The sequence below is a fragment of the Sorex fumeus genome, unplaced genomic scaffold, assembly GCF_029834395.1.
Source record: "Sorex fumeus unplaced genomic scaffold, SorFum_2.1 ptg000094l, whole genome shotgun sequence".
Classification (NCBI taxonomy): Eukaryota; Metazoa; Chordata; class Mammalia; order Eulipotyphla; family Soricidae; genus Sorex; species Sorex fumeus.
In genome coordinates this window covers 1,163,400-1,188,305 of record NW_026606151.1, presented here as the reverse complement: position 1 = coordinate 1,188,305, position 24,906 = coordinate 1,163,400, and the positions used below count along the sequence as shown (strand labels likewise).

The following is a 24,906-nucleotide window of genomic DNA, read 5'->3' as shown; positions in this document are numbered from 1 at the left end:
GTCCTTCTTGGGGTAGTGCTCAGGGAGAGCCCTCACAGAGTGCTCAGGAGCACTGGGGGTCCTACCGAGTCTCGGCCCACCAAGGGCAGGTTCCATGCGAGGGCTGAGGAGGTAGAGCTGCTCAGGTCATAGGGGCTGGGGGCCGGGGACCTCCAGGGCGACACCTGGTGATGCTCAGGGGACTGAGCCGTGCTGGGGGTCAAGCTGGATTGGGGGGCATGTCAGGGAGGTCCCTAACCACTGCTCTATCTCCCAGCTCCAGCACTAGAGGTCTTACGTGCTTTTGCATTTTTGTCTATTCCATTGCCCATTCTCCACCCATGAACCAGGTACTACGTGGGCCAGCTGTGTACAAGTCTCTCTCTCTTTTACACACACACACACACACACACACACTCACTCACAGGCACACATTCACGCACTCTCACACACACATGCCCACACTCACATATTCACACTCACATTCACACATACCCACTCACACGTGCACTCACACACGCACACACACTCACATATACCTCCTCACATCCTCACTCTCATACATGTACAGTCATACACACTCAAGTACTTACACTCAGTCCCCCCCCCCCCCCCACACACACACTCAGAGGCCAGCAGCCATGTGCTGACACCCTCGGACATGGGGAGGGGTGATGTGGGCTTTGCTTTCACAGAGCCTGAGACTGTTGCTGGAATGTTCTATCAGTTCTGACTCGAGATGGTTTCAGAGGAGTTCTCGAGGAAGAGAACTACTTTGCCAGGCCTCCTCTTGGGGTCCTGCAGCCGGGCAGAGGGGCCTCTCCCAGTGCCTCTGGCCCCTACGGCCACACCTCCCCGTCCCCAGCCTGTCCTGCTGGTGCTCTGGGCCTGGCCGGGCCTGTCCCCGACGCCCACCGGATTCAGGAGGTTTGGATGCCCCATCTTTGGGCAGGTGAAAGAAAAGCAGAGAGAAAGCCGCGCTCCAGCCGGCCAAATTGAAATCAGAATTGAGCGCCAGCAGTAAGCGGCCACTGTGCCTTGTAGCCTAATCCCTGCAAAAGATTAAAGATGTCTTTGGCCGTATATTGTATTGATTTGTCCTCTGAAGTATAAATCACCGCGAGTCACTCAGAGGAGCCCCGGAAGCACGGGGTGGGGGGAGGAGGGGGCGGGGGCAAGGGCAGTGGGCAGGGCTGTGGAGGAAGAGTTTGGCAGCTGGCTCTGTGCCCAGCTCAGACCTGCAGGGGGCGTGGTGAGGCCCATTTTGCAGCTGGAGAAATCGAGGCTCCTTTTCCCAAGGGTGACTAGCAGGGATGCGGAAGAGCTGGGCCTGGCACAGGGGGGTAGGCGTGCGTGATTGTGTGCATGATTGCGTGTGTGTGTGTGTTCATGTGTGTGTGTGTGTGTGTGTGTGTGGTGCCAGGGTCCACACCCAGGGGCTGGCACAGAAAGGCAGGCACACTGTGCGCGAGCCGCAGCCCCGTTTTGCCCGCTGGGTGGGGAGCCCTGGGCAGCGTCTCTAGCCCCTGCCAGCACGATGCTCCCTGGACAGTCCAGGGACCCTTGAGAGTGCTGCTCCATACAGGCCCCTCCTGCGTGGTCACCCGTGAGCTCTGCCGGCTCGTGTCTGGGTCCCACTTGACAAGTGAGAGAAGGGAGGGCAGGCAGTCCGGGGTGCCCAGGCTCACCCGGCACCGGGCCAACCTCCTCTTCCAGCAGTGCAGCCCAGGGCTGAGTGAACCTGGAACAGTCCGGCAGCCTCCTGGGGCTCAGTTTCCTCATCTGTAAAGGGGGTGACTAGTGGTGTCAGTTCGGGCAGTGTGCTGGCTGAGGAGGGGGTGCTCAGGAGACCCCAATGAAGTGTGATGGGTCTGGCTGAGTGGGCCCGGAGCCCTCCCTGTGTCTTAACTGGGGGGAACCCAAGGGGCTGCTCATCCCTAATCAAGGAGGCAGGGTGCCCCGGCTCCCAGGGTGAGAGGTGGAGTGGAGCTCGCAGACGGGGTCTGGGTTGGGAAGGGGGCACGGGTGAGTCTCTGGGCCGTCCTGAAGTTCTGTGCAGGTACCTGGAGTATCTCCTCATTGGTGCATGAGTGTGTGCCTGTGTGTGCAAGCACATATGCACACGTGTGTGCACATGCCCGTGTGATATGTGTGCATGCATTAGCGGACATGTAAGTGTATGTGTGCATGTGTTTTGTGTAATTGTGAGTGCACATTTTGTGTGTGCATGTGTGTATGTGCATGTGTGTATGAGAGTGTGTGCATGTGTCCATGTATGTGTATGATTGTGTGCATGTGTGTACGTTGTGTGTGAGCACGTGTGTATATATATGAGCATGTGCCTGAGAGTGCACATTGTATGCGTGCCTATTGGCGGATGTGTGCATGTGTGAGCATGTATGCATGTGTGTACATGTTTGTACCCACATTGTATGTATACACGTTTGTGTGCATGCATGCATGTACATAGACATATGTGTGTACATGTTTGTGTGTGCAAGCATGTGTGCACGTGTGTGAGTGCATGCATGGCAGTGCACATTGTGTGTGCCCGTGCGTGTATGTGAGCATGTGTGGATATGTGTACATATTCATGTGCACGTGTGCATGTGAGTGTTTGCGTGTATGTGGATGTGTGTGAATGTCTGAGCATGTGTATATGCATGAGCGTGCATGTTGTGTGTGCATGCGTGTGCGCATGTGTGTATGTGTGCACATGCATGACTGCAAGCGTGTGTGCATGTGAGTGCACTGTGTGCATGTGTACGCATGCCCATGTTTATGTGCATGTGTGTGCACATGTGTGTGAGAGCATGTGTGTATATATGTTTGTGTGTGAGCGTGTGTGAATGCGTGCATGGGAGTGCATGCTGTGTGTGTGCATATGTGTGCATATGTGTGCGTGGGGCCCGTGCGTCCTGGCTGCTCCAGGGCGCCCTCCTCCCTGCTGGAGGCTGCGGGCAGGCGGGCACGTGGACGCGCATTAGGATGCAGAGCAGGCCCCGCCTGGGCGCCCGGATCTTGCCTCTTGCCGGTGAGTCACCGGAGGGCGAGACAAGCGAGGGGGTGGCGCAGACGAGGCACTTGCTGTCCTCAGCGCCTGCCACCGAGTCCTGAGACTGGGCTGGGGCTGGAGTTTTGCCCTCCCGGCAGCCTTGCCAGCCGCAGGGGCCCACGGAGACTTGGTTACTGGCACGGGGCCCTGTTTCCCGCCTCAGCCCACAGGAAGTGCCCAGAGTGTGAGCTCAGGAGTCCTGCATGGGTGACATTAGAAGGGGACACTCATGGAGCTCCTCATGTTAACCCGTTGGGCACTGAAGGGAACTCCTTCATTCCCAGGACACGGGGACAGGGAGGCCAGGTGACTCCCCTGGGGCCACGCAGCCGGTAGGGGTCTCCTTGCCCCTGAGACCTGGGGCTGGGAGGACAGGCATTGGCCTGCAGGAGGGGGCAGAGGCCTTTTCCTGGGCTGCTGCCAGTTTGGCTCTGGACCTCTGGGGACTGAGTCCAGAATCCGGGACCACACCTGGGCCATGCCAGAGCGCAGAAGGGGTGTGGGCTCAGGCTGGCTCCTTGGAGGACGTCCTGGCCCAGGCGTGGAGTCCTGAAGCCTCATGTCCGTGCTGTGTGCCAGCGTCCCCCATTGATATTCCGGAGACGTGGGGGAGTCAGGCTGCTCCTGGTCTGACCTCCACTCGGCTCCCAGTGCTGGCGCAGCCCTGCATTCAGATGCCAGCGGCCAGCAGGGCGGCTGGGGCAGGGGATTGGTACTGGGGCCAAGGGGTGTGGGTCTGGGGGCTTGGGTTGGGGCTGTGTGGCTGGGTCTGGGGCTGGGGGTGTCCTTACCTGCCTGCTGGAGAGGTGAGAGCTCAGGTGCGAGGAGGGGGAGCACCCACTTCCTGGGGTCTCTGGGATGTGGGCGAGGTGGGCCAGTGGGAGGAGCTGTGCCCAGGAGGGCCAGAGAGGAGAGGTTTGCCCAGGGCCCTGCCCCATCCCAGGAGCCAGAAACCCTCAGCCCCTCCCTGACCTCCCTCCCTCCCTGACCTCCCTCCCTCCCTCCCTCCCTCCCTCCCTCCCTCCCTCCCTCCCTCCCTTTTCCTTCCCCTCTTCCCTCCCCTCCACCCCCCTCCCTTCCCCTCCTCCCCCTCCCCTCCCCTTCTCTCCCCGCCCCTCCTCCCCTCTGCACCAGCCCCTTAGGGTCTTCACCCACACTGTCTTCTCTGGGATCTCCTCTTCAGAGGGGCCCATCTGACCTTCACCCCTGAAATAGCCCTTCACTTGCCCTGTGCCTTCGCTTTCCGAATCCCAGTGCTTTTCTTTCACTTTGGGGGCCCCCAAGCAGTGCTGGGGGCTGGGGGACACTCCAGGTGACACTCACCCAACTAGGCCGGAAGGCTCAGTGCCAGGCACAGAGGTGTTGGGGCCCCCAGGGGTCTGCCTGACAGTGGGGGTTGAATTCAGGCCCCCAGGATAAAGGCACGTCCCACTCCCCCACCGCCCCCCGCCCCTCTCTCTCTGGGCTCCTGTTTTTTTTTTTTCCTTTTTGGGTCACACCCAGCGATGCACAGGGGTACCTCCTGGCTTTGCACTCAGGAATTACCCCTGGTGATGCTCGGGGGACCATATGGGATGCTGAGAATTGAAGCCGGGGTGGCCGCGTGCAAGGCAAATGCCCTACCCACTGTGCTATTACTCCAGCCCCAAGCTTCTGTTTTCTGGATGCACTTGGCAGAGCCACTTTAACTGGACACAGTGTCCGAGGTCGGAGTTTCTGCCGAGCTGTTCCCTGCGCAGGCCGCCCGCAGGCACCATCGGGGCATAGGGGCTGTCACTCAAAATGATAAAGCGTCCAGCCCCCAGCCACCGCTCCTGTCCTCAGCTCTCCCTTGGAGGAGCTGTGCTCCCCCTCCCCCCCACTGAGGGGTAAACTGAGGCCAGAAGAGCTCAGGTATTGGGCGTCAGTCAGGCTGCCCTGGGCCCCTCCTGGCTCCCTGAGCACAGACACCCTATTCAGAGGAGGAAGGCAGGCGGCACGGGGTGGATGGGGCTTGGCCTCCTCTGCCTTCTCTCTCAGCAGCTTATGTGCCTCCTGCCCTGGAGGGTGGGAAGGGGCGCCCCTCAGCTGCCCAGGCCCCCTGAGCCTCCCAGCTGGCCTGTGCTTCTGGGTTCTTTTGCCTCTGCTGGGCACTCGGCCCCTGACCACAGCGGGGGTGGTGGGAGGGCTGGTACGTGCCCTGAGCTGTTGCACAGACTGTCGGGCTTTGCCTGAGAGTCCAGAGACTGCCTGCACCCAGCACACGCCGGCTTCATCCCTGCCCCACAGGGTCCCCAGCACCGCCAGGAGTCATCCCCGAGCACAGAGCCAGGAGTCAGCCCCGAGCACAGAGACGGGAGTCAGCCCCGAGCATAGAGCCTGGAGTCAGCCCCGAGCACAGAGCCAGGAGTCAGCCCCGAGCACAGAGCCAGGAGTCAGCCCCGAGCACAGAGACAGGAGTCATCCCCGAGCCCAGAGCCAGGAGTCAGCCCCAAGCACAGAACCGGGAGTCAGCCCTGAGCACAGAGCCGGGAGAGAGCCCCAAGCACAGAGCTGGGAGTCAGCCCCGAGCATAGAGCCGGGAGTCAGCCCCGAGCATAGAGCCAGGAGTCAGCCCCGAGCACAGAGCCAGGAGTCAGCCCCGAGCACAGAGCCAGGAGTAAGCCCTGAGCACAGAGCCAGGAGTCAGCTCCGAGGACAGAGCCAGGAGTCAGCCCTGAGCACAGAGCCAGGAGTCAGCTCTGAGGACAGAGCCAGGAGTCAGCTCCGAGGACAGAGCCAGGAGTCAGCCCTGAGCACCGCTGGGTGTGACCCTGAAACAAAAAAAAGAGAACCAAGTGTATGCATGCAGCTGTCGTTCTTTTGGGGGACCAGGGGATCGAACTTAGGGCCTGACACATGCAAGGCATGTGCTCTACCACTGGGCCACACTTCCATGTCTCTCCCCATGAACTCTGAGTCTTGTGAGGGCCCCTGTCCAGCAGGGCTTGGCAGAGGCTCTGGGCCTGAAGGGAGGAGGGCAGCGCCTGCCAGGTGGGGTGACAGTTTGAGCCGGAGGGGGAGTGAGGAGGCAGGTGGGGCCTGGGGGAGTCCTGGCTGGTCTCCTGGCCTGGGATGGGGCCAAGCCTGTATTTGCACGTGTTTGGCCCTGCTGGCCTGGGGAGCCTGTTCACACCCCTGGGGCTGTGGGGAGTGGGGGGTCCCCTCTGTCCATCAGGGCAGCCAGGACTCACCCCTCTTCCTGCTCTCCCCCAAGCAGGGTTGTCAGTGGGGGAGTTGGTCTTCCCCGCGGCTTGTCCCCCGGCCCCCGTCTCTCTGACCTGCTTGAGGCCATAGGTCTGGCGCTGGGACCCCTTCCTGTCACCATGGTTGGTCTCTGCCATCTGGCCACGCTGCATGTGCCCGCAGACAGCCCCAAATGCTCTGTGTAGGGGTGTCTTTGTGGAGCACTGGGAAAGGAGCCCCCTCTGGGCTCTATGGGTGGACGCCTGAAGGTGGGACTTCAGGACTCAGTCTCTGTGGGCCAGTCTTGTGGGGACACAGTCTGGAGGGCCCCGTTGTTCCCCTAACCTGGACACATGGGCGCCAGTAGCTGGGGGGAGGGCAGCTGGGGCTGGGTGGGCTCTGCTCTGCCTTTAGCTTGGGGCAGGAGAGAGGGATGACTTGAGCTTCCTTTGGGGGTAGGGGGACCCCAGGGCCGCCCCATTAAAGTCCCAGTGCAGGCCTGCCCTGTCGGTGTCCTCCCTGGGGCCGGTGCCAGGCCGCTTGATCCTGAGTGACTGTTACATCTCCCGCATCCCTGGCCACTCTTCTGGGCACGGGAGCTAAGTGGACCTGACATGAGGGCCCCCTGCAGAGCCAAGAGGCCCATGCAGCGCCCGTGAGGTGCCCGGAGTGGCCCCGGGAGAGAGGCCGGACTGTCGCCGCCGTGACTGTCTGCCCGGCTGACCTGCCCGGGGGACTCCTCCTGTCCACTCCGATTTTCCGGCTTGGGGGCAGGCGCTGACACCTCACGACGGTGTGTGTCCCTGGCTGGGTGTCGTTGGCCTCGTTCACAGCCAGAGCAGGTGGGGGCTGCAGTGTCCCTCCCGCGTCCCTGCCCGACAACTCCTGATGTGAGCGGCGTCTGTCCTCTGGGCAGGAAGCCATGGTCACTCTGCTTTCTTTCAGAGATTCTTATCTCTTTACTTAGAATCTGGGGCCACACCCAGCTGTGCTCAGGACTCACTGTGGCTCTGTGTTCAGGGATCATTCCTCGCAGGGTCTGGGGGACCGTATGAGGTGCTGGGGCTCGAACCTGGGTCCAGGGCTGTGCCCTCCCTGCTGTGCTGCCATTCCTGCCCCAGCCATGTTCTCCTGGGCCGGCCTCTTTGTAGCAGTGTTTGAAGATCAATCCCTCCCTCCCTCCCTCTGATCCCTGCCTCTCTCCCTCGCTCCCTTTTTTTCTTTTTTTGCTTTTTGGGTCACACCCGGCGATGCTCAGGGGTTCATCCTGGCTCTGCATTCAGGAATTACTCCTGGCGGTGCTCAGGGGACCATATGGGATGCTGGGAATTGAACCCGGGTTGGCCGCGTGCAAGGTAAATGCCCTACCCGCTGTGCGATCGCTCCAGCCTATCTTCCTTTCTTTCTTTCTTTCTTTCTTTCTTTCTTTCTTTCTGTTTTTTTTTTTGGGGTCACCCCCAGCAATGTTCTGGGCTTGCTCCTGGCTCTGCTCTCAGGAATTACCCCTGGCGGTGCTTGGGGGACCATATGGGATGCCAGGGAACAAGCCCATGTCAACCGCATGCAAGGCAAACGCTCTCCCCATCGCTCCGGCCCTGAAGATTTCTTTTGGGGTTTAAAACATGCTCCCTTTGTTGTGACAGCCCCTGGTGCCCTTTGCCTTCCGGTCCCTACATCCTGCCTGACTCCGTGCGAGGAGTGGTCAGGGCTGGACACTGGCTCTCTCTCGGACCCTGAGCAGTCCCTCACAGCTGAAGTGTAAAGCTGTGAAGAGAGTTGAGTTCAATCTTGGGCTCTGGCCTCTGGGTGGCTGTGTGACCCTGGGCCAGTGACAATCCCTCTCTGATCTCCACTTCGTCCCCAGCCTGAGGGTGGGTCAGGGGGCGCTGATCCCCTAGAACACGGGGCTTTGCTGTCTGTCCTCCCCGTGTGGGGCTCCAGGGCCCCCACGACTTCTCTGTCTCCCGTTCCTGGTCCTGACCAGGCACACAGTGTGTGGCTGTTCGCAGGAGCCTATTTGTTCCACGCTGGGGCTCCCTGCCCCTCACCCCTGCCCTCCTCACAGATCACCCCTGCACTGTCCATCCCCGTTAGCTCTGGGCCCTTCCCTGGAAAGGTCGTCCTCTCCCAAGCTCGTGGTATAGGGACACCTCCGATGTCTCCTTTGTTGGAGAGCAGGGGGAGGGGCTGTGGAGACTGCACTCAGGTCTCACAAGGGCCAGGCTCCTGCTTCACCACTGCGCCATGCTGCCTGGCCCGTCCCTGTCTCAGAGGAGGTGACCCGGGCTCTGAGTGACGAGGCACCGAACCCTAGGGATGTGACAGAGACGTGAGCCCAGGGCCGCCTTCTGCTGGTATCGCGGAGTTCACGTGCTTTGGGCACCTTTAGTGTGACCACATGGGCTGGGACACTGGCGAGGGGGCGCAGACTGGACAGAGGTGGGGTCCGGGGGCCAAGAGCTGATGCCTGGGGACAGACGTCCTCAGTTTGCTGTGTGCAGGCTCAGAGAGCCATCGTGGCCTACAGGTGGGGAAGCTCATTCTGCAGTGATGGGAGGACGCCTGGGGACTCTGGGGAGAGAACCCCAGGCAGAGGAGCAGGCAGGGGGCTGCCTGGCAGGGGGGAGGGGACCAGAGGCGGGAGCAGGGGAGTGGGGGCACATGGGGAGCCGTCACGTGGGGGCTTCGGGCCATTGGGAGGGGCAGCTTGAGAAAGGCTTGGAGGCTGGGGCAGAGTTGGGCACGGGCTCTGCTTGGCCAGGGTCCCGTGGTGGGCGTGGGGAAGGCAGGTGGGCGTGCAGGGACATCTGCGATGCTGGACCCGGCGGGGTGGCAGGGAAGGACAGGGCTGGGGACACAAACTGGGCGGAGGCAGGGACACAGCCCAGTACGAGAGACTCAGCACCACGGACAGCGGCGACCGTGCAGCCTTGGCCTGGGGAGGGCGGGTGTAGACCACGTGCAGGTCTGCCCCCCTCGGCTTAGTTCTCAGTTTCTGTCTCAGTCAAATTCGCGCATTTCCGGGACCGCGGTGAATCCTTTTTGGGACGAGGCGAGGTGGGCCTGCACACAGTTCCACAGCGGGGACGAGAGGCTTGGCAGCGGCTGTCTCCGGGAATCTCTGCATCTGGCCAAGTGTTGTCAGGAGGGAGTGGCCTGGGGTGGGGGAGGGGGGTGACGAAGGCAGGGCCTAGAGGAGTGGCGGAGCCCCTCTCCTGACGGGTACCCTGGGGTTCTAGGAGGAAGGCGGGCACTCCTGAGACAGAAGCAGGTGAAACGAGGCGGGTGGGTCAGCCCCTGGCCGACTGCTGCCCCCTCGACCTGCCATGGACTTGTTGGTATCTGTGGATGAGCTTCTATCTATTCCCCGTTAACCCTCAGTTTCTCCATCTGTAAAATGGGTGTGATTGTAGCCCCCCTCCCACCTTTCTGGTTATTGGAAGAAGGAGAGCACAGATTTCTGACAGGAAGGGCCAGAGGGGCCCCGGGGTCTCGTTGGAAGTGTCAGACCTCAAGGGCGAGCATTTGGCTTCTTCCTGCCAGCTCCCCCACCCCCACCCTTTGTGAAGGCCCTCTTCTCTCTTCCCCAGCCCCCACTCGCTCGGTGTGTTAGAACCGTGCTTCATTTTGCACGAGACAGAATGATCATATGGATATTCTATGCAAATTCTCATTTTTAATGAGCCAGAAGGAAAGCTAACAACCATCTTGCAGGCATCTTGGGCCCCAGGGAGACCTTGGAGGGGGGAAGAAGCAGGACCGAGTGACAGAAGAGAGAGGCGGCAAGGAGGAGCGTGAGCCTGAGGGACTGCGGGGGCAGGGGCATGCCCCCACTCCCATCCCCCGGGGAAGATGCTCCCTAACCCCCAGGGGCATGGCCCCATCCCCATCTCCCGGGGGCATGTCCCCCACCCCCACCCCCCAGGGGCATGACCCCATCCCCATCCCCCAGGGGCAATGCCCCCTATTCCCAGCTCCAGGCCCTCTCAACCTCCCGTTTTACAGTAGGGAGACAGTCTCGGCATCGGGCAGGGTATGCAGCCGGTCTGGTCTCTGGTCTGTGGGACTCAGTTTCCTTCTCTGTACAATGGTCATAAACCCAAGGCAGGGGCTTCTAGGGAGGAGCCAGTGAGAGAATGTGGACAAGAATGCGTCCATCAATTCAGATAGAAAGGGGAACACCAAGTGGAGGGTGTTTGGAGGATCCTCCCAGGAGGGGAGATGCAGGTTGAAAGTAGACTGGACTGAACATGTTCGCCACTCAATGCCTCTTTGGCTGATCACAACACCCAGGAGGAGAGAGAAAACAAAAGGGAATGCCCTGCCACAGTGGCAGGGGGGGATGGGGGGATGGGAGGATGGGGGGGGAGGGATATTATCCTGGTGGTGGAAAATGGGCACTGGTGGAGGGATGGGTATTTGATCGTGGTATGACCGAGATCCAAGCACAAAAATTTGTAAATCTACAACTGTACCTCATGGTGTTTCACTAATAAAAAAAAAAAAAGAAAAATGATTTTATAGTTTAATTTTGAAAAAAAATAAATGAGTCCATGAGGGGCTGGGGAGACTACAGTGGCACCAGCCAATAGCCAACACTGTAGCCAACACAGGTTTGATCCCCTGCACCCCAGTAAGTCTCCCAAGTCCTCCGGGAGTGATCCCTGAGCACAGAGCGAGATAAGTGCTTAGCGCTGCTGGGTGTGGCCTCCACCCCAAATGAGGTCATTGAACAGAGGGATGTAAACTAATGGGGAATGGTGCGTGTGTGTGTGTGTGTGTGTGTGTGAGTGTGTGTGTGTGTGTGAGAGAGAGAGAGAGAGAGAGAGAGAGAGAGAGAGAGAGAGAGAAGGGAAGGTGAGCTAGCAAGTGAGTTAGTGAGTTGGGGGAAACAGGAAGTGGAAGGCAGAGGGGCAAGGCCAGCAGATGGGGCCCAGAGGCCTTTTGGGCAGCAGGGAAGCTTGTAATGAATGAATCTTTTCATTTGTCCAATCATTCATTCATCAGCATCTAGCGTCTTCTTTACAGACGGAGGGTGGGGCTCGTGTCTGTCCTATTCACAGCTGTTCGCATAGCATCAAAGACAGTATCTGGCGACAGGGTGGGGCGGGAGAGGGGGAGGACGCTGGGAAAATTGTTGCTGAATCAATAAATACTCTGTCTCTGGCAGTGGGCCTGGCCAGGCCATTCCCTGGAGCTCAGAGGCTGGTGGGCATAGAGGCATCAAGTCCAATCATTTCCATTTGCTGTGCTAAGTGCTCTGCTAAGTTGAGAAGTGGGATGGTTGTGGGCAGCCAGGGAGCCTGGGGACATCCACGGAGGCTTCCTGGAGGAGGAGACCTTCCTGGAGGAGGGGATCCTTCCTGCTCCCCAGAGCCGAGTCCTCAAGGACAGTTGCTGACTTGAAAGAGGAGTCTGAGAAAGGGAGTCGGGGCAGAGGCCAAGGGTGCAGACTGAGTGGAGGGGCACATCTGGCCTGTTGGCTGCGTGGGTGCTGCTGGAGACGGGAGCCCCGGGGAGATGAGGCTGAGAGGGGAGGTGAGAAGCGCTCGTCCCCCACAGGCAAGGGGCTTGGGGCCTGGGGGAGGCGGGCTCTGGTGAAGAGGGGCGGAGGGCCGCCCCGGGAAGCTGGGCAGGCCGACGTGGCTTGCTAAGGTGTGCTCATAGGCCTGGGTTCTGGGCTGTGTCCCCAGACGTGCTGGCTGAGGGGGACCTAGGGATTAGGGCCAAGGGCCCAGCTGGCTTCGGGCAGATCATGGCACCTCTCTGGGCCTTGGTTCAAGTCAGGAAGAAGCTCCCGACTCTGAGCAGCCCTGCCCAGCTCCCGGGGGCAGGGAGGTACCGATGCCCTTAAGACCTGGGCAGCCATGGCAGTTTTTGTTGGCTCCGAGGCTGTCTGGAGCTGTAGCAGGAGGCTTCGGACTGCAGATGAGAAGCTGCTCCCTACAAATGCCTGTGCAAGGAGCTAGCAGATGGCGGCCTCTTTTTTTTCTTTTCTTTTTTTTTTTCTCCGAAGGGGCCACTCCCAGCAGTGCTCGGCCTGGTGAGGTGGTATTGGCGACTGCCAGGACCGAGCCCGGAGGTGTGGAACGAGGGGCTTGGGTGCTGAGGAACGGAGGCTGGCAGAACTTCCCCCTCTCTGGGGAGCAGGAAGGGGTCACTGGGCTCTGATCCCCAGCCTGTTCAAGGCTGCCCCTGGGGCCCAGACCTGGGGTTGGCTACTGACCCTCTCTGTCCTCTCTCTGCACTCTAGATGAGGCTGGAGTGGACACGCCTTCCCCCAGACACATGGGCAGAGCCTGGGACAGTGTTTTGGGAGGTGGAGCGGACACTTCTTTAGCTCAGGGTTCAAGCCAGGACATCAGCCCTTCCCCTTGGTCCAGCAGCTCCTCCCTCTTCCCCAGGCTGCCCTGGGCTCCCTGAAGGTCCCTCCTGGCCCAGCTGGGGAGGCCTGTGTCTGCTCAGCCCCTCACCGGCGGACAGTTGTCCAACCCCCCCCCCCCCACTCCAAGGCCAGTTTCGGGGACACAGTCACATCTGCTGTGTCAGCCCTCTCTCTCGCCCAAGGGGAGAGACGGTTGCCCTGGACAGCTGGTACCTGCTGCCACCCCCGCTCCGACCCCCTTGCCGGGCCTCCTGCTGTCCGGCAGGAAGTGATCAGTATGGGGAAGGAGGGCGCAAGGGTGGGCACTGGAGGGTCCTGGGAGGACTTCATTACCCAGCGCCTGCTTGTGGAGGTGGGGGTGGGGGGGTGCCAGGCTGGCCGCTGGCGGGAGGCAGGCCTGGGCTGTCTGGGTAATTACATCTCAACATTTCATTTTGCTTGTCAGTTTCTCCTTCCTGGAGATGTGGGCTCCTAAATATTTTATCCCCGCGTGTAGCTGCCTATTTCTCTCCGGCCAAGATGCAAGTCCGGCTGCTGGCCCCTAGCCCTGGCTCCTCTCAACTCCTTGGAGCCGACGGGGGCTGGGGCAGGGGGTTTGGATCTGGACCAAGACCCCCTTCCTGACTCTCCTGCCCCAGACAGTGTCTGCGGCTAGCTGGGGGCTGGCGGTGCTTTTGGGGTTTCTAGGGAGAGGGACAGGCAACCGGCTTTGCAGGCTGTTGAGCTTGGCTCGCCGACATCCCCCAGCTCCTGCCGTTTCCACAGGGGCCTGGATCTCTGTGGGGAAGTGGGGAGTCAGGAGAGAAGATAGTCTCCCACTGCAGGGTTTTTTTGGGGGGTGGTGGTGGTGGGCAAGTGACGTTCAGGACATTATTAGCGGGAGCAAACGCCTGTTGAATCTGAAGTGCCAGGCGTGGCTCTGAGCACCTTTCCAGGGGGACTCATGGTGCAACCTCACTTATGATGAGGTGCAAACTCAGCCAGAAAGGCTGCAACTGGGCTGTGCGCGGGGGCCCAGAGAAGGGCGGTATCTGACAGCAGAGGGGAAGTAAAGGGCCCTGCGTGGGCCCTTTGAGTGCTGTGGGGGGAGATGGGGAGGCGCAGGACCCCCAGTATGCGTGGGCTTAGGTAGGACATGCAGGAAGAGATTTTCTTTTCTTTTTTTTTTTTCTTTTTGGGTCAGACCCAGCAATGCTCAGGGGTTACTCCTGACTCTGCACTCAGGAATTACTGGCGGTGCTTGGGGGACCATATGGGATGCCGGGGATTGAACTCCGGTCGGCTGTGTGCAAGGCAAACAAGCGCCCTACCCGCTGTGCTATCACTTCAACCCCAGGAAGAGATTTTCTGACCCAGGGGCCAGCACTGGCCAAGGCAGACGGGCAGATTGGAAGTCCAGCGGGCTGGGTTAAGGTGGTCCCGCTGGGGGGGACCTGGGCTTCTGAGAGCTTCTGTGTCCCCTTTTCCCACTGCATCTGGGACGCATGGGAAAGGGGTCTTACTCTGCATGTGGCTTCCAGAACCTGCCCCCACGGGGTTCCTGCAGCACTGCTAGGCGTAGCCTCTAGGGGTGGCGCTGGGTGCCCCCTGCCCTCCCCACCGGCTGCTGCCTTCAAACACCTTCACTTCCTTTCCTTCGTGTCCTCTTTGTTCTCTCCCCCCCCCCCCCCCCCAGCCTTTCTTGCTTCAAAGGTGTTTTGCCTAAGTGGGTTCGTGTTAAGATATTAGGTCGATCACTCAGCAAATTTCCCTCTGCTCAGAGCTCAGAGCCAACTCCATGAATAATGCATCTCAGAACCATGCAGCCCGCAGCCGGCCTGCCGCTGCCCAGTGGCCTCCCCAGGAGGGGTCAGCGGTGCTCAGCTCGAAGGCAGGGAGTCCCTCAGCTGCCCCTCTTCCCTGTCAGCCCGCAGTTTTTTAGGGACAGGGCCGTCCCCTAAATTCCCTTTAATTCTCTCAATGGCCCTGGATCCTGCTGTGTCCGGGCCTGGGATCACACCATCCCATTTTACAGGGGCAGAAGTGGAGGTGTGGGGAGATGGACAAGAAGGTCTCTCGTAAAGTCGATAGGCGGCTGAGGTGGGACGCTGGGTCCAGGGTGGAGGGAATCCACCAGGTTGGGGCTTTACTGGATGACTCTTCCAGGAGAGCTTTATCAGCCCGAGGTGGAGGCCCCCTGGCTAGCTGGGGAAGGTGTGGGTAACGTGTCACATGGCTACCCAGGGTCCGTGGGGACATGAGGTGTGAGAGCCTGTGGGTATGAGGTGTGTGAGCTGTGTGGGCTGTGTGTGTGTGAGAGACTGTGTGTGGGAGACTCAGTGTGTGATACAGAGAGAGAGAGACTGTGGGTGTGTGAGACTCTGTGTGTGTGTGTGTGTGTGAGAGAGACTGTGTGGGCTGTGTGTGAGAGACTGTGTGTGTGGGAGACTGTGTGTGTGAGAGAGAGAGACTGTGGGTGTGTGTGAGAGACTGTGTGTGGGAGACTGTGTGTGTGTGTGAGAGAGAGAGGCTGTGTTGGCTGTGTGTGAGAGACTGTGTGTGTGTAGGGTATAAGACTGTGTGGGGTATATATGAAAGCCTGGCGTGTGTGGTGTGAAATGGTGTGTAGGGTGTGAGAGTCTGGGAGGAGTGTGTGTGTGACTGGGATGTGTGTGAGAGACTGGGATGTGTTGTGTGAGACTGTTTGGGATGTGTATGAAAGACTAGTGTGTGTGAGATGGTGTGTAGGGTGTGAGAGTCTGGGAGGTGTGTGTGTGTGAGAGACTGGGGTGTGTTGTGTGAGACGCTGTAGGGTGTGTTGGAAAGACTGTGGTGTGTATGAGATGGTGTGTAGGGTGTGAGAGTCTGGAAGGTGTGTGTGTGCGTGACTGTGTTGGGTTTGTGTGAAACTGTCTTGTGTGTGAGAGACAGCGTTGTGTTGTGTGAGATGAGTGTGGGGTGTGAGAGACTGTGTGTATGTGTGTAGGGTGTAAGAGAGGTTTGTGTGACTGTGTGGGGTATGTGTGAGACAGTCTGGTATGTGTGAGAGACTGTGTGTGTGTGTCACTGACAGCTCTGTGTGTGCGTGTGTTTGAGGCCACAAGGCCGGGGGTAGCCCCCAGCGCTCCCCCACCTCCCTCTCTCAGCCTGGGACCTAGGGGAGCCTGGGAAACCCCCCCGCCCCCCGTTGTGGTTGTGTAACTCCCTTTTTCCATCTGTGTTGCAGTTTGCTACCTTCACATTCTGCCGTAATATAGATTTTTCCACTTGATTTCCTAGGGTTTGGCTTTCCATTGTTTTCTGTTTGTTTTTTTTTTTTTTTAAATTTAAAAGGGAGGAAAAGAGAAGGAGAGAGGGGGAGGGAGGAGGGGAGAAGGGAGGAGAGGAGCAGCTCTCTGCGGGCTGGGGGAGGCGGGCGCCCTGCTTCAGCCTGGGTTCTGGAGAAGCGCCAGGGATTTCTCTGCTCGGGGTCTATGGTCGGGCCTGGGGAGCTGCCTGGGCGTGTGAGCCACAGGGGCTGCTGACGTGGTTCCAGGGCCCTGGGTGTGAGAGTGTAGAGAGGGGTGGGCTTGGGCGGGTGGGCATGGACAGCTTGGAGGATCATGGACAGGGATGCCCCATCCTGGTTCTGGTCTCGCTGCTGAGGCTGTGCAGAGGGGCCATCCGGTGGCAGTTTCCGGGGAGGCTGACTAGAGTGGACCGATGACAGGCGTCGCCCCACTGTGTGCACTGGGGGAGGCTCCCCAGCCAGGACACTGGACCCTCAGGCTCGCCCCAGAGTGTCCAGCCCTTACACAGCTCCTGGACCCTATGTGCCGACAGTGGCTGGCAGCAGGGGACAAGAATATAGGCCGCTTGTCTGTGGCTCCTCCCGTGGGGCAGGGCTGCGCGTGGGACACAGCCACTCCCCGCTGTCAGCTGGGGCTGCCGCTCAGTGCACAGACCACCGAGCCTCCCTGCCTGCCCGAACCTCTTGTCCCCACCATGTCACATAATGTGTGCCCGCCCCCCCGTGCATCACCATATTGATGGTCACCCTCATCTGCTTCATCTAGGAGGACGCTGACCCTGGCTGCAGCCCAAGTAGGCAGACCCAGGCACATGCATGAGGCTTAGGAAGGGCAGGGGTGCCGAGTGTGTGTGGGGCCAGTTTCTGGGGAAACAGGCCCTGGGTCCTGTGCTGCCTCCCCAGGCTCTGCCCACTGCCTGGGCTACTGCCCGCTTGCCCTTCTCCTGGGGCTGCTTCTTTTTCTATTTTTCCTTTTTTTTTTTTTGGATTTTGGACCATGCCAGATGGTGTTCAGGGCTGACTCCTGGTGTTGCTCAGGGGACTCACATGTGATGCTAAGGACTCAAACCCGGGGTGGTGGGATGCACGGTGGGCGCCTTCCGCCGCACCGTCCCCCACCCCCGGCCCTGCTCCTCTTTCTTATCTTGCTTCTACAGCTAGACCCTGAACCTTCCTGGCATTGTTTCTGGGGACTGAGCGGGTCGGGACCCCAGGGGCAGGTGCCTCCTGCTGAGCGGACGGAAGGCCAGCACACAGGTTGGTGCTGGCTGGGTTTGCTGTCTGGATACCTCCGCACGTCCTGGGGAACTCCAGGAAAGGTCGCCAGACCGCACACAGGTAGGGCACAGAGGCCACAAAATAGAATGGAAAAGAGGGATCATGTTTCCACGGTGGCAGCTTGGCACCAAGTCCCAGCCAGGCCGGGGCAGGAGCCCAGGGCAGAGGGTTCCAGCGCCCGGGGCCGGCTGGTCGGGACAATGCAGCATGTCTGTTGGGAGCTTCTCTGTGCATGCTCTGGACCTGCCGGGTATGGGGTGCCAAGGCAAGAATGGTACCAAGCTGCTTAGCTGTTCTTCCCCTCACCCCAGGAGGTTGCAGACCCCAGTGTCCTGCGGACTGGGAGCAGAGGCGAGGCTCTGAGGGATGAGACCAAGCATGGTCAGTTGTTTTTTTTTAATTATTACGAAAGAACTGTGATTTACAAAATTATTGATAGCTGAGTTTTAGGCATACAGTATTTCAACACCGATCCACCACCAGTGTCCCCGTCTTCTCTCCCCCATCCCAACCTTGACAGGCACATTTCAAAGTTCCGTGGTTGTAGTTTCAAACTCGTGTTTTCAGTGTTATTGAGTCTGTGCTTTGGATCTGTAACTAGATTCTCCCACATCACTGGATACCCGAGACCCTAACCCTTGTCCCCCATCACTTCCCTTTCTCATCGTCCTTCCACCTTGATGTCTTTCTTTCTCTGTTTTTCTCCTCCCTACAGTCTGGGGTCAGGGGTGACTCTGGAAACCTCCCTTTTTGCTTTGGATCCCCCCCATGACTACAATACATTTCCTCATCCAGGACTTGAATTACCAGTGATAAGTGAGAGCATCCTGTCTGTGTGTTTTTTCTTCTGGTTTTCTTCGCTCAACATGATACCTTCTAGTTCCAGTCAGGTTGCTGCAAAATGCATGATTTCATCGTTCCTTGCAGCTGCATAGTATTCCACTGTGGATATAGACTGCATCTTCATAATCCATTCATTTGGAAATCAACACCTGGGTTGATGACATATCTCAGCTATGGTACTGAGTGCAGCAGTGAATAATGGTGTGCATATGTCCTTTAGAATGAATGTTTTTTTCTGTCCTGGGGATAGATGCCCAACAGTGAAATTGCTTGGTCATATGGCAGCTCAGTTTTAAGTTCACTGAGGTCTCTCCATAGAGTTTTCCAGAGGGGTCAAACCAGACAACATTCCCACCAGCAGTGGACATGGATCCCCTTTTCGCCACATCCCCACCCATACAGGTGGGGATGTATTCAAGCACAGACTATTCAAGCACAGTCATTTTTTAAATTATTTTTTTTAATGAATCACCATGAGGTATACAGTTACAGACTCACAAACTTTCGTGATTATGTTCCAGTCATGCAGTGATCGATTACCCCTCCCACCACCAGTGCCCATTCTCTACCACCGATGTTCCCAGTATCCCTCCCACCACCTCCCATCCCCCCCCCCCCCCCCCCCCCGCCTCTGTGGCAGGCACATTCCCTTTTACTCTCTCTCTCCTTTTGGGAAGCACAGTCAGTTTTGAGGATGAGGGATGGTGTGGTGTGAGGGTCAGCGGGAGGGCCCCCTGTAGGTGGGGCTGGGCACTCACTGCAGGGTAGGGTGAGAGATCAGGAGACAGGAGCGGAATGGGACACTTGGAAAGCTGTGGGGTTGCCCCCTGTCACTACGGGTTTGTTTGGGCTGGAAGGCATGGGGGAGCCGGGTAGGCTGGACCTGAGCGCCCCTCCAGGGCCTCCTGTATGCTGGGCCCTGCCTGCACCTATGTGGTGCCCACTCGGCTGTGCCCCTCTGCTGCCCAGTCCTCCCCAGCCAGGCTCTCGCGTGGCCCTCAGCCCCTGTGCCCGGGGTTTTGGCAGTGGCGGTGACTGCCCTTGGTCCCGGCAGCAGAGATGCTGGCTTGGCAGGTGTAGCACTGGCAGTGGGCAGGGTGGAAAAAAGGGGTTTCCATCAGAGGGCACCATGGGGACCCCCAGAAGACCCCCTTTTCTTCTTCAGCTTCTGTGCCACTCTGAGAACGGGGTGTGTGGAGACCTTTGCTCTTGATGTGGGCCCCTGGATTCTCATTTCACCCTCTGATTAAGGGGGGGGGATACACCTCTCTGCTGGGGGTCTGGGAGGCAGTGCTGGGTTGGCAGAGGCGAGGCCCCGGGGTCTGGACATAGCAGGGCTGGCTGGGTCAGCGTGTGACTGGGGGATTTTCAGTGTGGGGAGGGGCTGCAGGACATGGGAGTCAACAGAAACCCTGTAGCCGGGGAGGCCCCGAGCCCTGAGCTCTGCACTCGGTCCCACTGGCCACTGTGAGGCTCTGTCCACTTCAGCCCCTCCAGCTTCAGTCCCTGCATCTCCCCGACGCAGCCGTGGGCAGTGCCTCCCACCAGGGTGTGGGGTTCACCCGGGGCCAGGCTTGCCGGGTGCTCAGTGGTTCTCTCTTGACCTCTGGCAGCAGCACAGGGCGGGGGACAGGCCGCAGGGCCAGAGCCGTATCACTCCAGAGAGTCTTTGGCACAAGTTTCAGGGGCCTTAGGTGGCCTCACTGGCAACTGGATGGGAAACTAAGGGGTCCTTCAGGGACTGGATTCTCTCCTGGGACCAGGGACCCCGAGGGCGGCTCTGTGCTTGAGGCCCTGCTCACGCGCCCACCATCATCCCGGCACAGAGACAGCTCTGTCCTGCCTCCCCGTGGGACCTCGGGGAGGTCATTCACCCCCCGGGAGCCTCACCTGTGAGCTGGATGAACAAACGCATGCGCGGACCAGACATTGGGAATGAGCTGCCCCAGCCGAGTTCACTGCAGTTGTGCACTCTGCAGCATGTGCCCCGATTCTGCTCGCCCGCCCCCACCCGCTGCAGTCAGTGGCAGGATCTTCACGCCCTGCTCTCAATTGCCCGAGCTGGCTGCCGTGACTCACTCGAATTCCAGCTGCGGTCACCACATTCTCCTGCGGGCGGGCGTCATCCCGGGAGCCTCTGAGGGAGCCGCACCCCCCAAAGAGTGCTTAACCCGAGGCCCGCCCTGAGGCAGAGCAGTTAACCCAGCTCTGCACGGTGCCCCTCTGCTCCGGGCCCCTCCCTGGAGCCAGGTGGCTTTTCCTCAGCCCCTCCAGCCGCCTCCTCCTCCTGTCCATCTGTCTCCCCAGATGGGGGCAGAGCCGTGGCGGTGGCCCACTTTCTAGCTGGGAAGGGACCATCTGGAGGCTGAGCCCGAGTGAGCGAGCGTCTCCGCTGCCCCGTGTGGGCCCCCGGGGTCTCTTACTCACACTCAGAGCTGGAGGGGCCATGGTCCTGCCCAGGAACCCCCCTCCCTCCATCTGCCCACCCCCTGCTCGGGGCTGCCTGGAACTTGGGCTTTCTGTGATGTCTTAGGAGAGTCCTGAGAGCTGGCCTGCTTGGAAGCAGCAGGAAGTCCACGGTGGGGGTGTGTGTGTGAATTATTCAGGGTGCAGGGCAGCGGGCCACACTGCCTTGCGTGTTGCCAAGAGCAAACCAAGGCCCTGGTTGCTGGGGAGAGGGATGCCCGGCGGGTGTGGAGCGGCACAGAGCGCCTCCCAGTGGGTGAAGCTTGTTCCTCCCGGAAGCCCCCTACCTGGCCGTGCAGACCTCCTCCCTCGGATCCTCGGCGACCAGGCCTTGGGCAGCTCCTTGACCCCTGCCTGCCCTTTCCCTGCTCCGTGCGTTTGTCCTGAGTCACTGGCGGCCCCTGTAGCCCAGGGCCCCCCAGAGGTACTGACCACAGAGGCTATTGGGAGGCCCAGAGTGCCCCAGGTAGCGCCAGTCCTCAGCCCCCGGGGCTGGTCTGGGCCCTAGTGACCGCAGGGTGGCCAGGCTGGGGCTCCTGAGTGGGCCTGAGGAGGGGATGGTGAGGCTCCCAGAGAAAGTTCCGGCATCCTTTCTGTCAGCTGAGACCTGACTCAGCCACCAGGAGCCCTCGCCCTTCCGCCGGCAGGCCCCCTGCTGCAGACCCCAGGGGAGGCAGAGGACGGTGGCCTTGGGCCGGCCACTTCTCCTGAGCCTCCGTTTCTCTACCTGTCAAAGATGGGTGATGCAGGACGGTCCCACAGTCCTGTCCAAATTTGTCCTTGGCCAACTCGGGGCGTCATGGGGCAGGGGATGACAGGTCTGGAAGTGTGTCTGTGAGAGTGTGTGACAGTGTGTATGTGACAATGTATGTGTGCATGTAGGTGTGTGTGTGTGCGTGTGCATGTGTGAATGTGTGTGGTTGTGAATTGTGTGTATGTGTGTGCATGTGTGTTTGCATGTGTGAATGTGTGTGGTTGTGAATTGTGTGTATGTGTGTGCATGTGTGTGTGCATGTGTGAATGTGTGCGTGTAGGTTGTGTGTGAGTGCATGTGTGCACATGTGTGCAAGCGTGCGTGTGCACCTATATGTGTGTGCATGTATGCACGTGCGTGTGTGTGCATGTGTGTGCATGTGGGCGTGTGGGGGGTGCGTGCGTGTGTGTGCACGTGTGTGCGTGTGTGCGCGCGTGCCCACCTCGAGTGAGGTGGGTCTTGGGACCCAGGCTCACGGGCGCCCTCTGCAGGCGGCGTGTGCATCGCCCAGTCCGTGAAGATCCCGCGGGAGCCCAAGCCTGGGGAGTTCGACAAGCTCATCCGGCGCCTCCTGGAGACCTCGAACGCCAGGGCCGTGGTCATCTTCGCCAACGAGGACGATATCAGGTGAGGGGCGGGTGCGGGCCACGGAGGGCTCCGGGCGGGGGCGGGGTGTGGTTGGGGACCCTCAGGCTCGGGCGCAGTGAGCGTGCATGATGTGGCAGGGGCTGGCCTGGCTGAGAGGGGGACAGAGCAGCCGCAATCCTGCCCTTGGACGCTCCACGGCCTGGGGGTCTCCCTGGCTTCCGCTCTCGAGAGCAGGTCTGCCCACCTGCCCCTCTCCCTGGGGGTCCTCCCTGTTGCTAAGCAGCCTCCACCTGGGCCCCCTTCCCATGTCCTGCAGTCATCCCCGCCCCCCCCCCCCCCTCCGCCTCTCGCCAATCCCGGACCCTGAACTGAAACAAAGCAGGTTTCCGAGGAGACAACTGCGGGCCTCTTGGGGTGAAGGGTCCAGTGTCCCGCACTGACCAGCTGCGGCTGGGCAGCGAGGCGACTCCTGGAGCACAAGGCTCCCAGGCCGGAAACTGGGCGGCTCTGCGGCCCCTGGGACCCCCGAGCCTCTCAGGCCTTACCCGGCCTGCAGTACCCGCCCCAACACTGCCTGTGGGGGCGGGGCAGTGGGGCAGGATGGGGGTGGGAGGTGTGTTGGGAGGCCCCCAGGGAGAGGGGGGTCGGCAGGAAGTGTGGGAAGCCAGGCATTGCTGGAAATCCAGGAGCATTTCCAGGAGCAAACAAGCAAAAATTACCCCAGGTGACTTTGTGGGCAGCTGTGAGCCGCTCCTGGCTGGATACCGTGGTAATAATAGGACTGTGGCTGTGGGTTCTGGGAAATACCCTCCCCCAAGCCAGTCTTGTGCTCTGATCCGGGCTTGGGGAACCAGGGAATGTCCAGGCGCAGAGAAGAGGGAGGAGGAAAGTAGAGGCCCTGGGGTTGATTCCGGGCAGCCCCAGGCCCTTCTGTCCAGGATGGCCACTCACCCAGTGGCCACCCCCAGGTCTTGGCATCTGCTCCCCAGTCTTGGCAACAGTTAGGACCTGGCCAGGGCTGTTCCCACTCCTTCCTGCTGTGTGACCTCCAGCAGGCTGCTCACCTTCTCTGTGCTCCAGTCTCTCACTGGAAGGTGCTCAGCTGGGGTATCTGCTCAGCCCCGTTTCTCTTCTCCTTGAGATGCCTTTGAATGCAGGCACTGGTAGGTGCTTGCTGAGACCTTCCAGCAGCTTGGCCCTGGTTTGGTTAGGACCCGTGGGAAGGGGGAGCAGGAAGCAGCCGCTGACCCCCCACCCTTCATCCACGCAGAAGTGGGAGCAGGAGCAGCTCTTTGAAGGGGCCGGACTTGGGCTTTGGAGCAGGGGATGAGAGAGGAGAGGGCTCAGCTGCAGGGGAGCGGGGCGCAGAGGGGAAGGTGTGGAGGTGTCTGTGCATGTGTGTGTGTGCACGTGTGCATGTGTGTGCGTTTGTGTCACGTGTGTGCGTGTGTGTGCATGCACGCATGTGTGTCTGCATGCACGTCTGTATGCGTGCAAGTGTGTATGTATGTTCGTGTGTAGCTGTGTGTGTGTGCGTGCATGTTTGTGTTTTGTGTGCATGAGTGCATGTATGTGCAGGCGTATATGTGTGTGTGTGTGAGATGTGTGCTTGTGAGTGTGCGAACGTGTGATGGGAAGAATGGGAGCAGCGTCCAGGGCAAGTGTGTGTAGCCTTGGGGCCGGGGTGGCGCAGACCTGGGAGGACAGGGCCTGGGCAGGACTAGTCCCGGGCCAGCAAGAATAGGTGGGCTCTGCAGAGACAGGTGTGGCTCTAGGGGCCATGAGAGGGGAGCTGAGGGAGCCGGGGTGGGGGTCACCCAGGCTGTGCCCAGGGGACAGGCTGAGCTGTAGGGGATGGGAGGGGATCTGGAGTGGGAGTGGCCATGCCCAGACATGGCTGGTCGGTGCATGTCCCTGCAGGCGTGTGCTGGAGGCGGCTCGCAAGGCCAACCAGACAGGACACTTCTTCTGGATGGGCTCGGACAGCTGGGGCTCCAAGAGCGCCCCGGTGCTTCACCTGGAGGAGGTGGCCGAGGGCGCTGTCACCATCCTCCCCAAGAGGATGTCAGTGCGAGGTAGGTGCCCACCCTACCACCTTCTTCCTGTCCCTGCTCCCCTGTGCTTTCCGCCCTGGCCCACAACCCTGCACATCCTGTGCTCCTCTTCCTGGCCCACACACCTTCAGCCTCCTCAGCCTGGCAGGATTTATACCTTCCTTCCTCCTTCCTCCCTTTACAGATACTTGGGGGCAGAGCAATGCTTCTCCCCCCCCAGGTACTTCCATTCCTTCTCAGACCAGGTCCTCTGCTAGGAGCTGCCAACAGGCTGCAAGGAAGAAAGGTGTGGGGTTGGAGAGATAGTGCAGTGGGTAGGGCACTTGCCTTGCACACGCTGACCTGGGATTGTTCCCTGGCATCTGGTGTGGTCTCCTGAGACCCGCCAGGAGTGATCCCTGAGCACAGAGTCGGAGGTAAGCCCTGAGCACTGCCAGCTGTGGTCCAAAACCAAAAACAAAATAAAAAAGAATGCATGTGTGGGGCAGAGACCAGGGACCGGCAGGGTCCAGGCAGGTGGACAGCTTGGGCCAGGAGGCGTGAAGTTCTGCTAATGGGCCACTTTGGCAGGGCATCACTGTCCTCTTTGGGGGACACAGGCTCCCAGCACCTCTCAGATGACTCAGAAGCTAGAGAGTACAGAATGCAACTGGAAAGTCTGCAGACAGCTGCCCGCGCTGCCTCCAACAGAGGGACTGGCTCGAGGTCATTCACCATGTCCTCTGTGCCCCCGGAGGCCTCTGCCTACAAACTCCCCCACCCCAGTCAGTACATGCAGAATAACAGCCGTGCTGGCATTACCAGCTGCAAATGCCACCTCCCCTTCAGCCTTGCGTGTCTCTGTTCCCTTAATATCCCCCCGGGAACTTTGATCCACATTTAGTAGATGAATGAGGCTCAGAGAGAGAAGGTGACAGGGTGGTAGGAAGTGACACACAGACACACAGAGGCTGAGCTGAGCGGTGAACCCAGGCTTCATGGACAGGGGCCACTTCCCTCTGGGGCTTCAGAGAAGCCTATAGAACAGGGGTT

At 59.9% G+C, this 24,906-nt stretch overlaps 1 protein-coding gene across 3 annotated transcripts in view; it reads left to right on the top strand.

Annotated features, from left to right (window-relative positions):
* GRM4 (glutamate metabotropic receptor 4) overlaps positions 1–24,906 on the top strand; it is an 85,055-nt gene that overhangs the window by 30,257 nt on the left and 29,892 nt on the right. For all 3 annotated transcript variants that reach the window (XM_056132116.1, XM_056132115.1, XM_056132114.1), the window contains exons 3-4: positions 21,724–21,859; positions 23,741–23,895. In XM_056132116.1, coding sequence (XP_055988091.1) covers positions 21,724–21,859; positions 23,741–23,895 — 291 coding nt within the window. The remainder of the gene's footprint in view (positions 1–21,723; positions 21,860–23,740; positions 23,896–24,906) is intronic.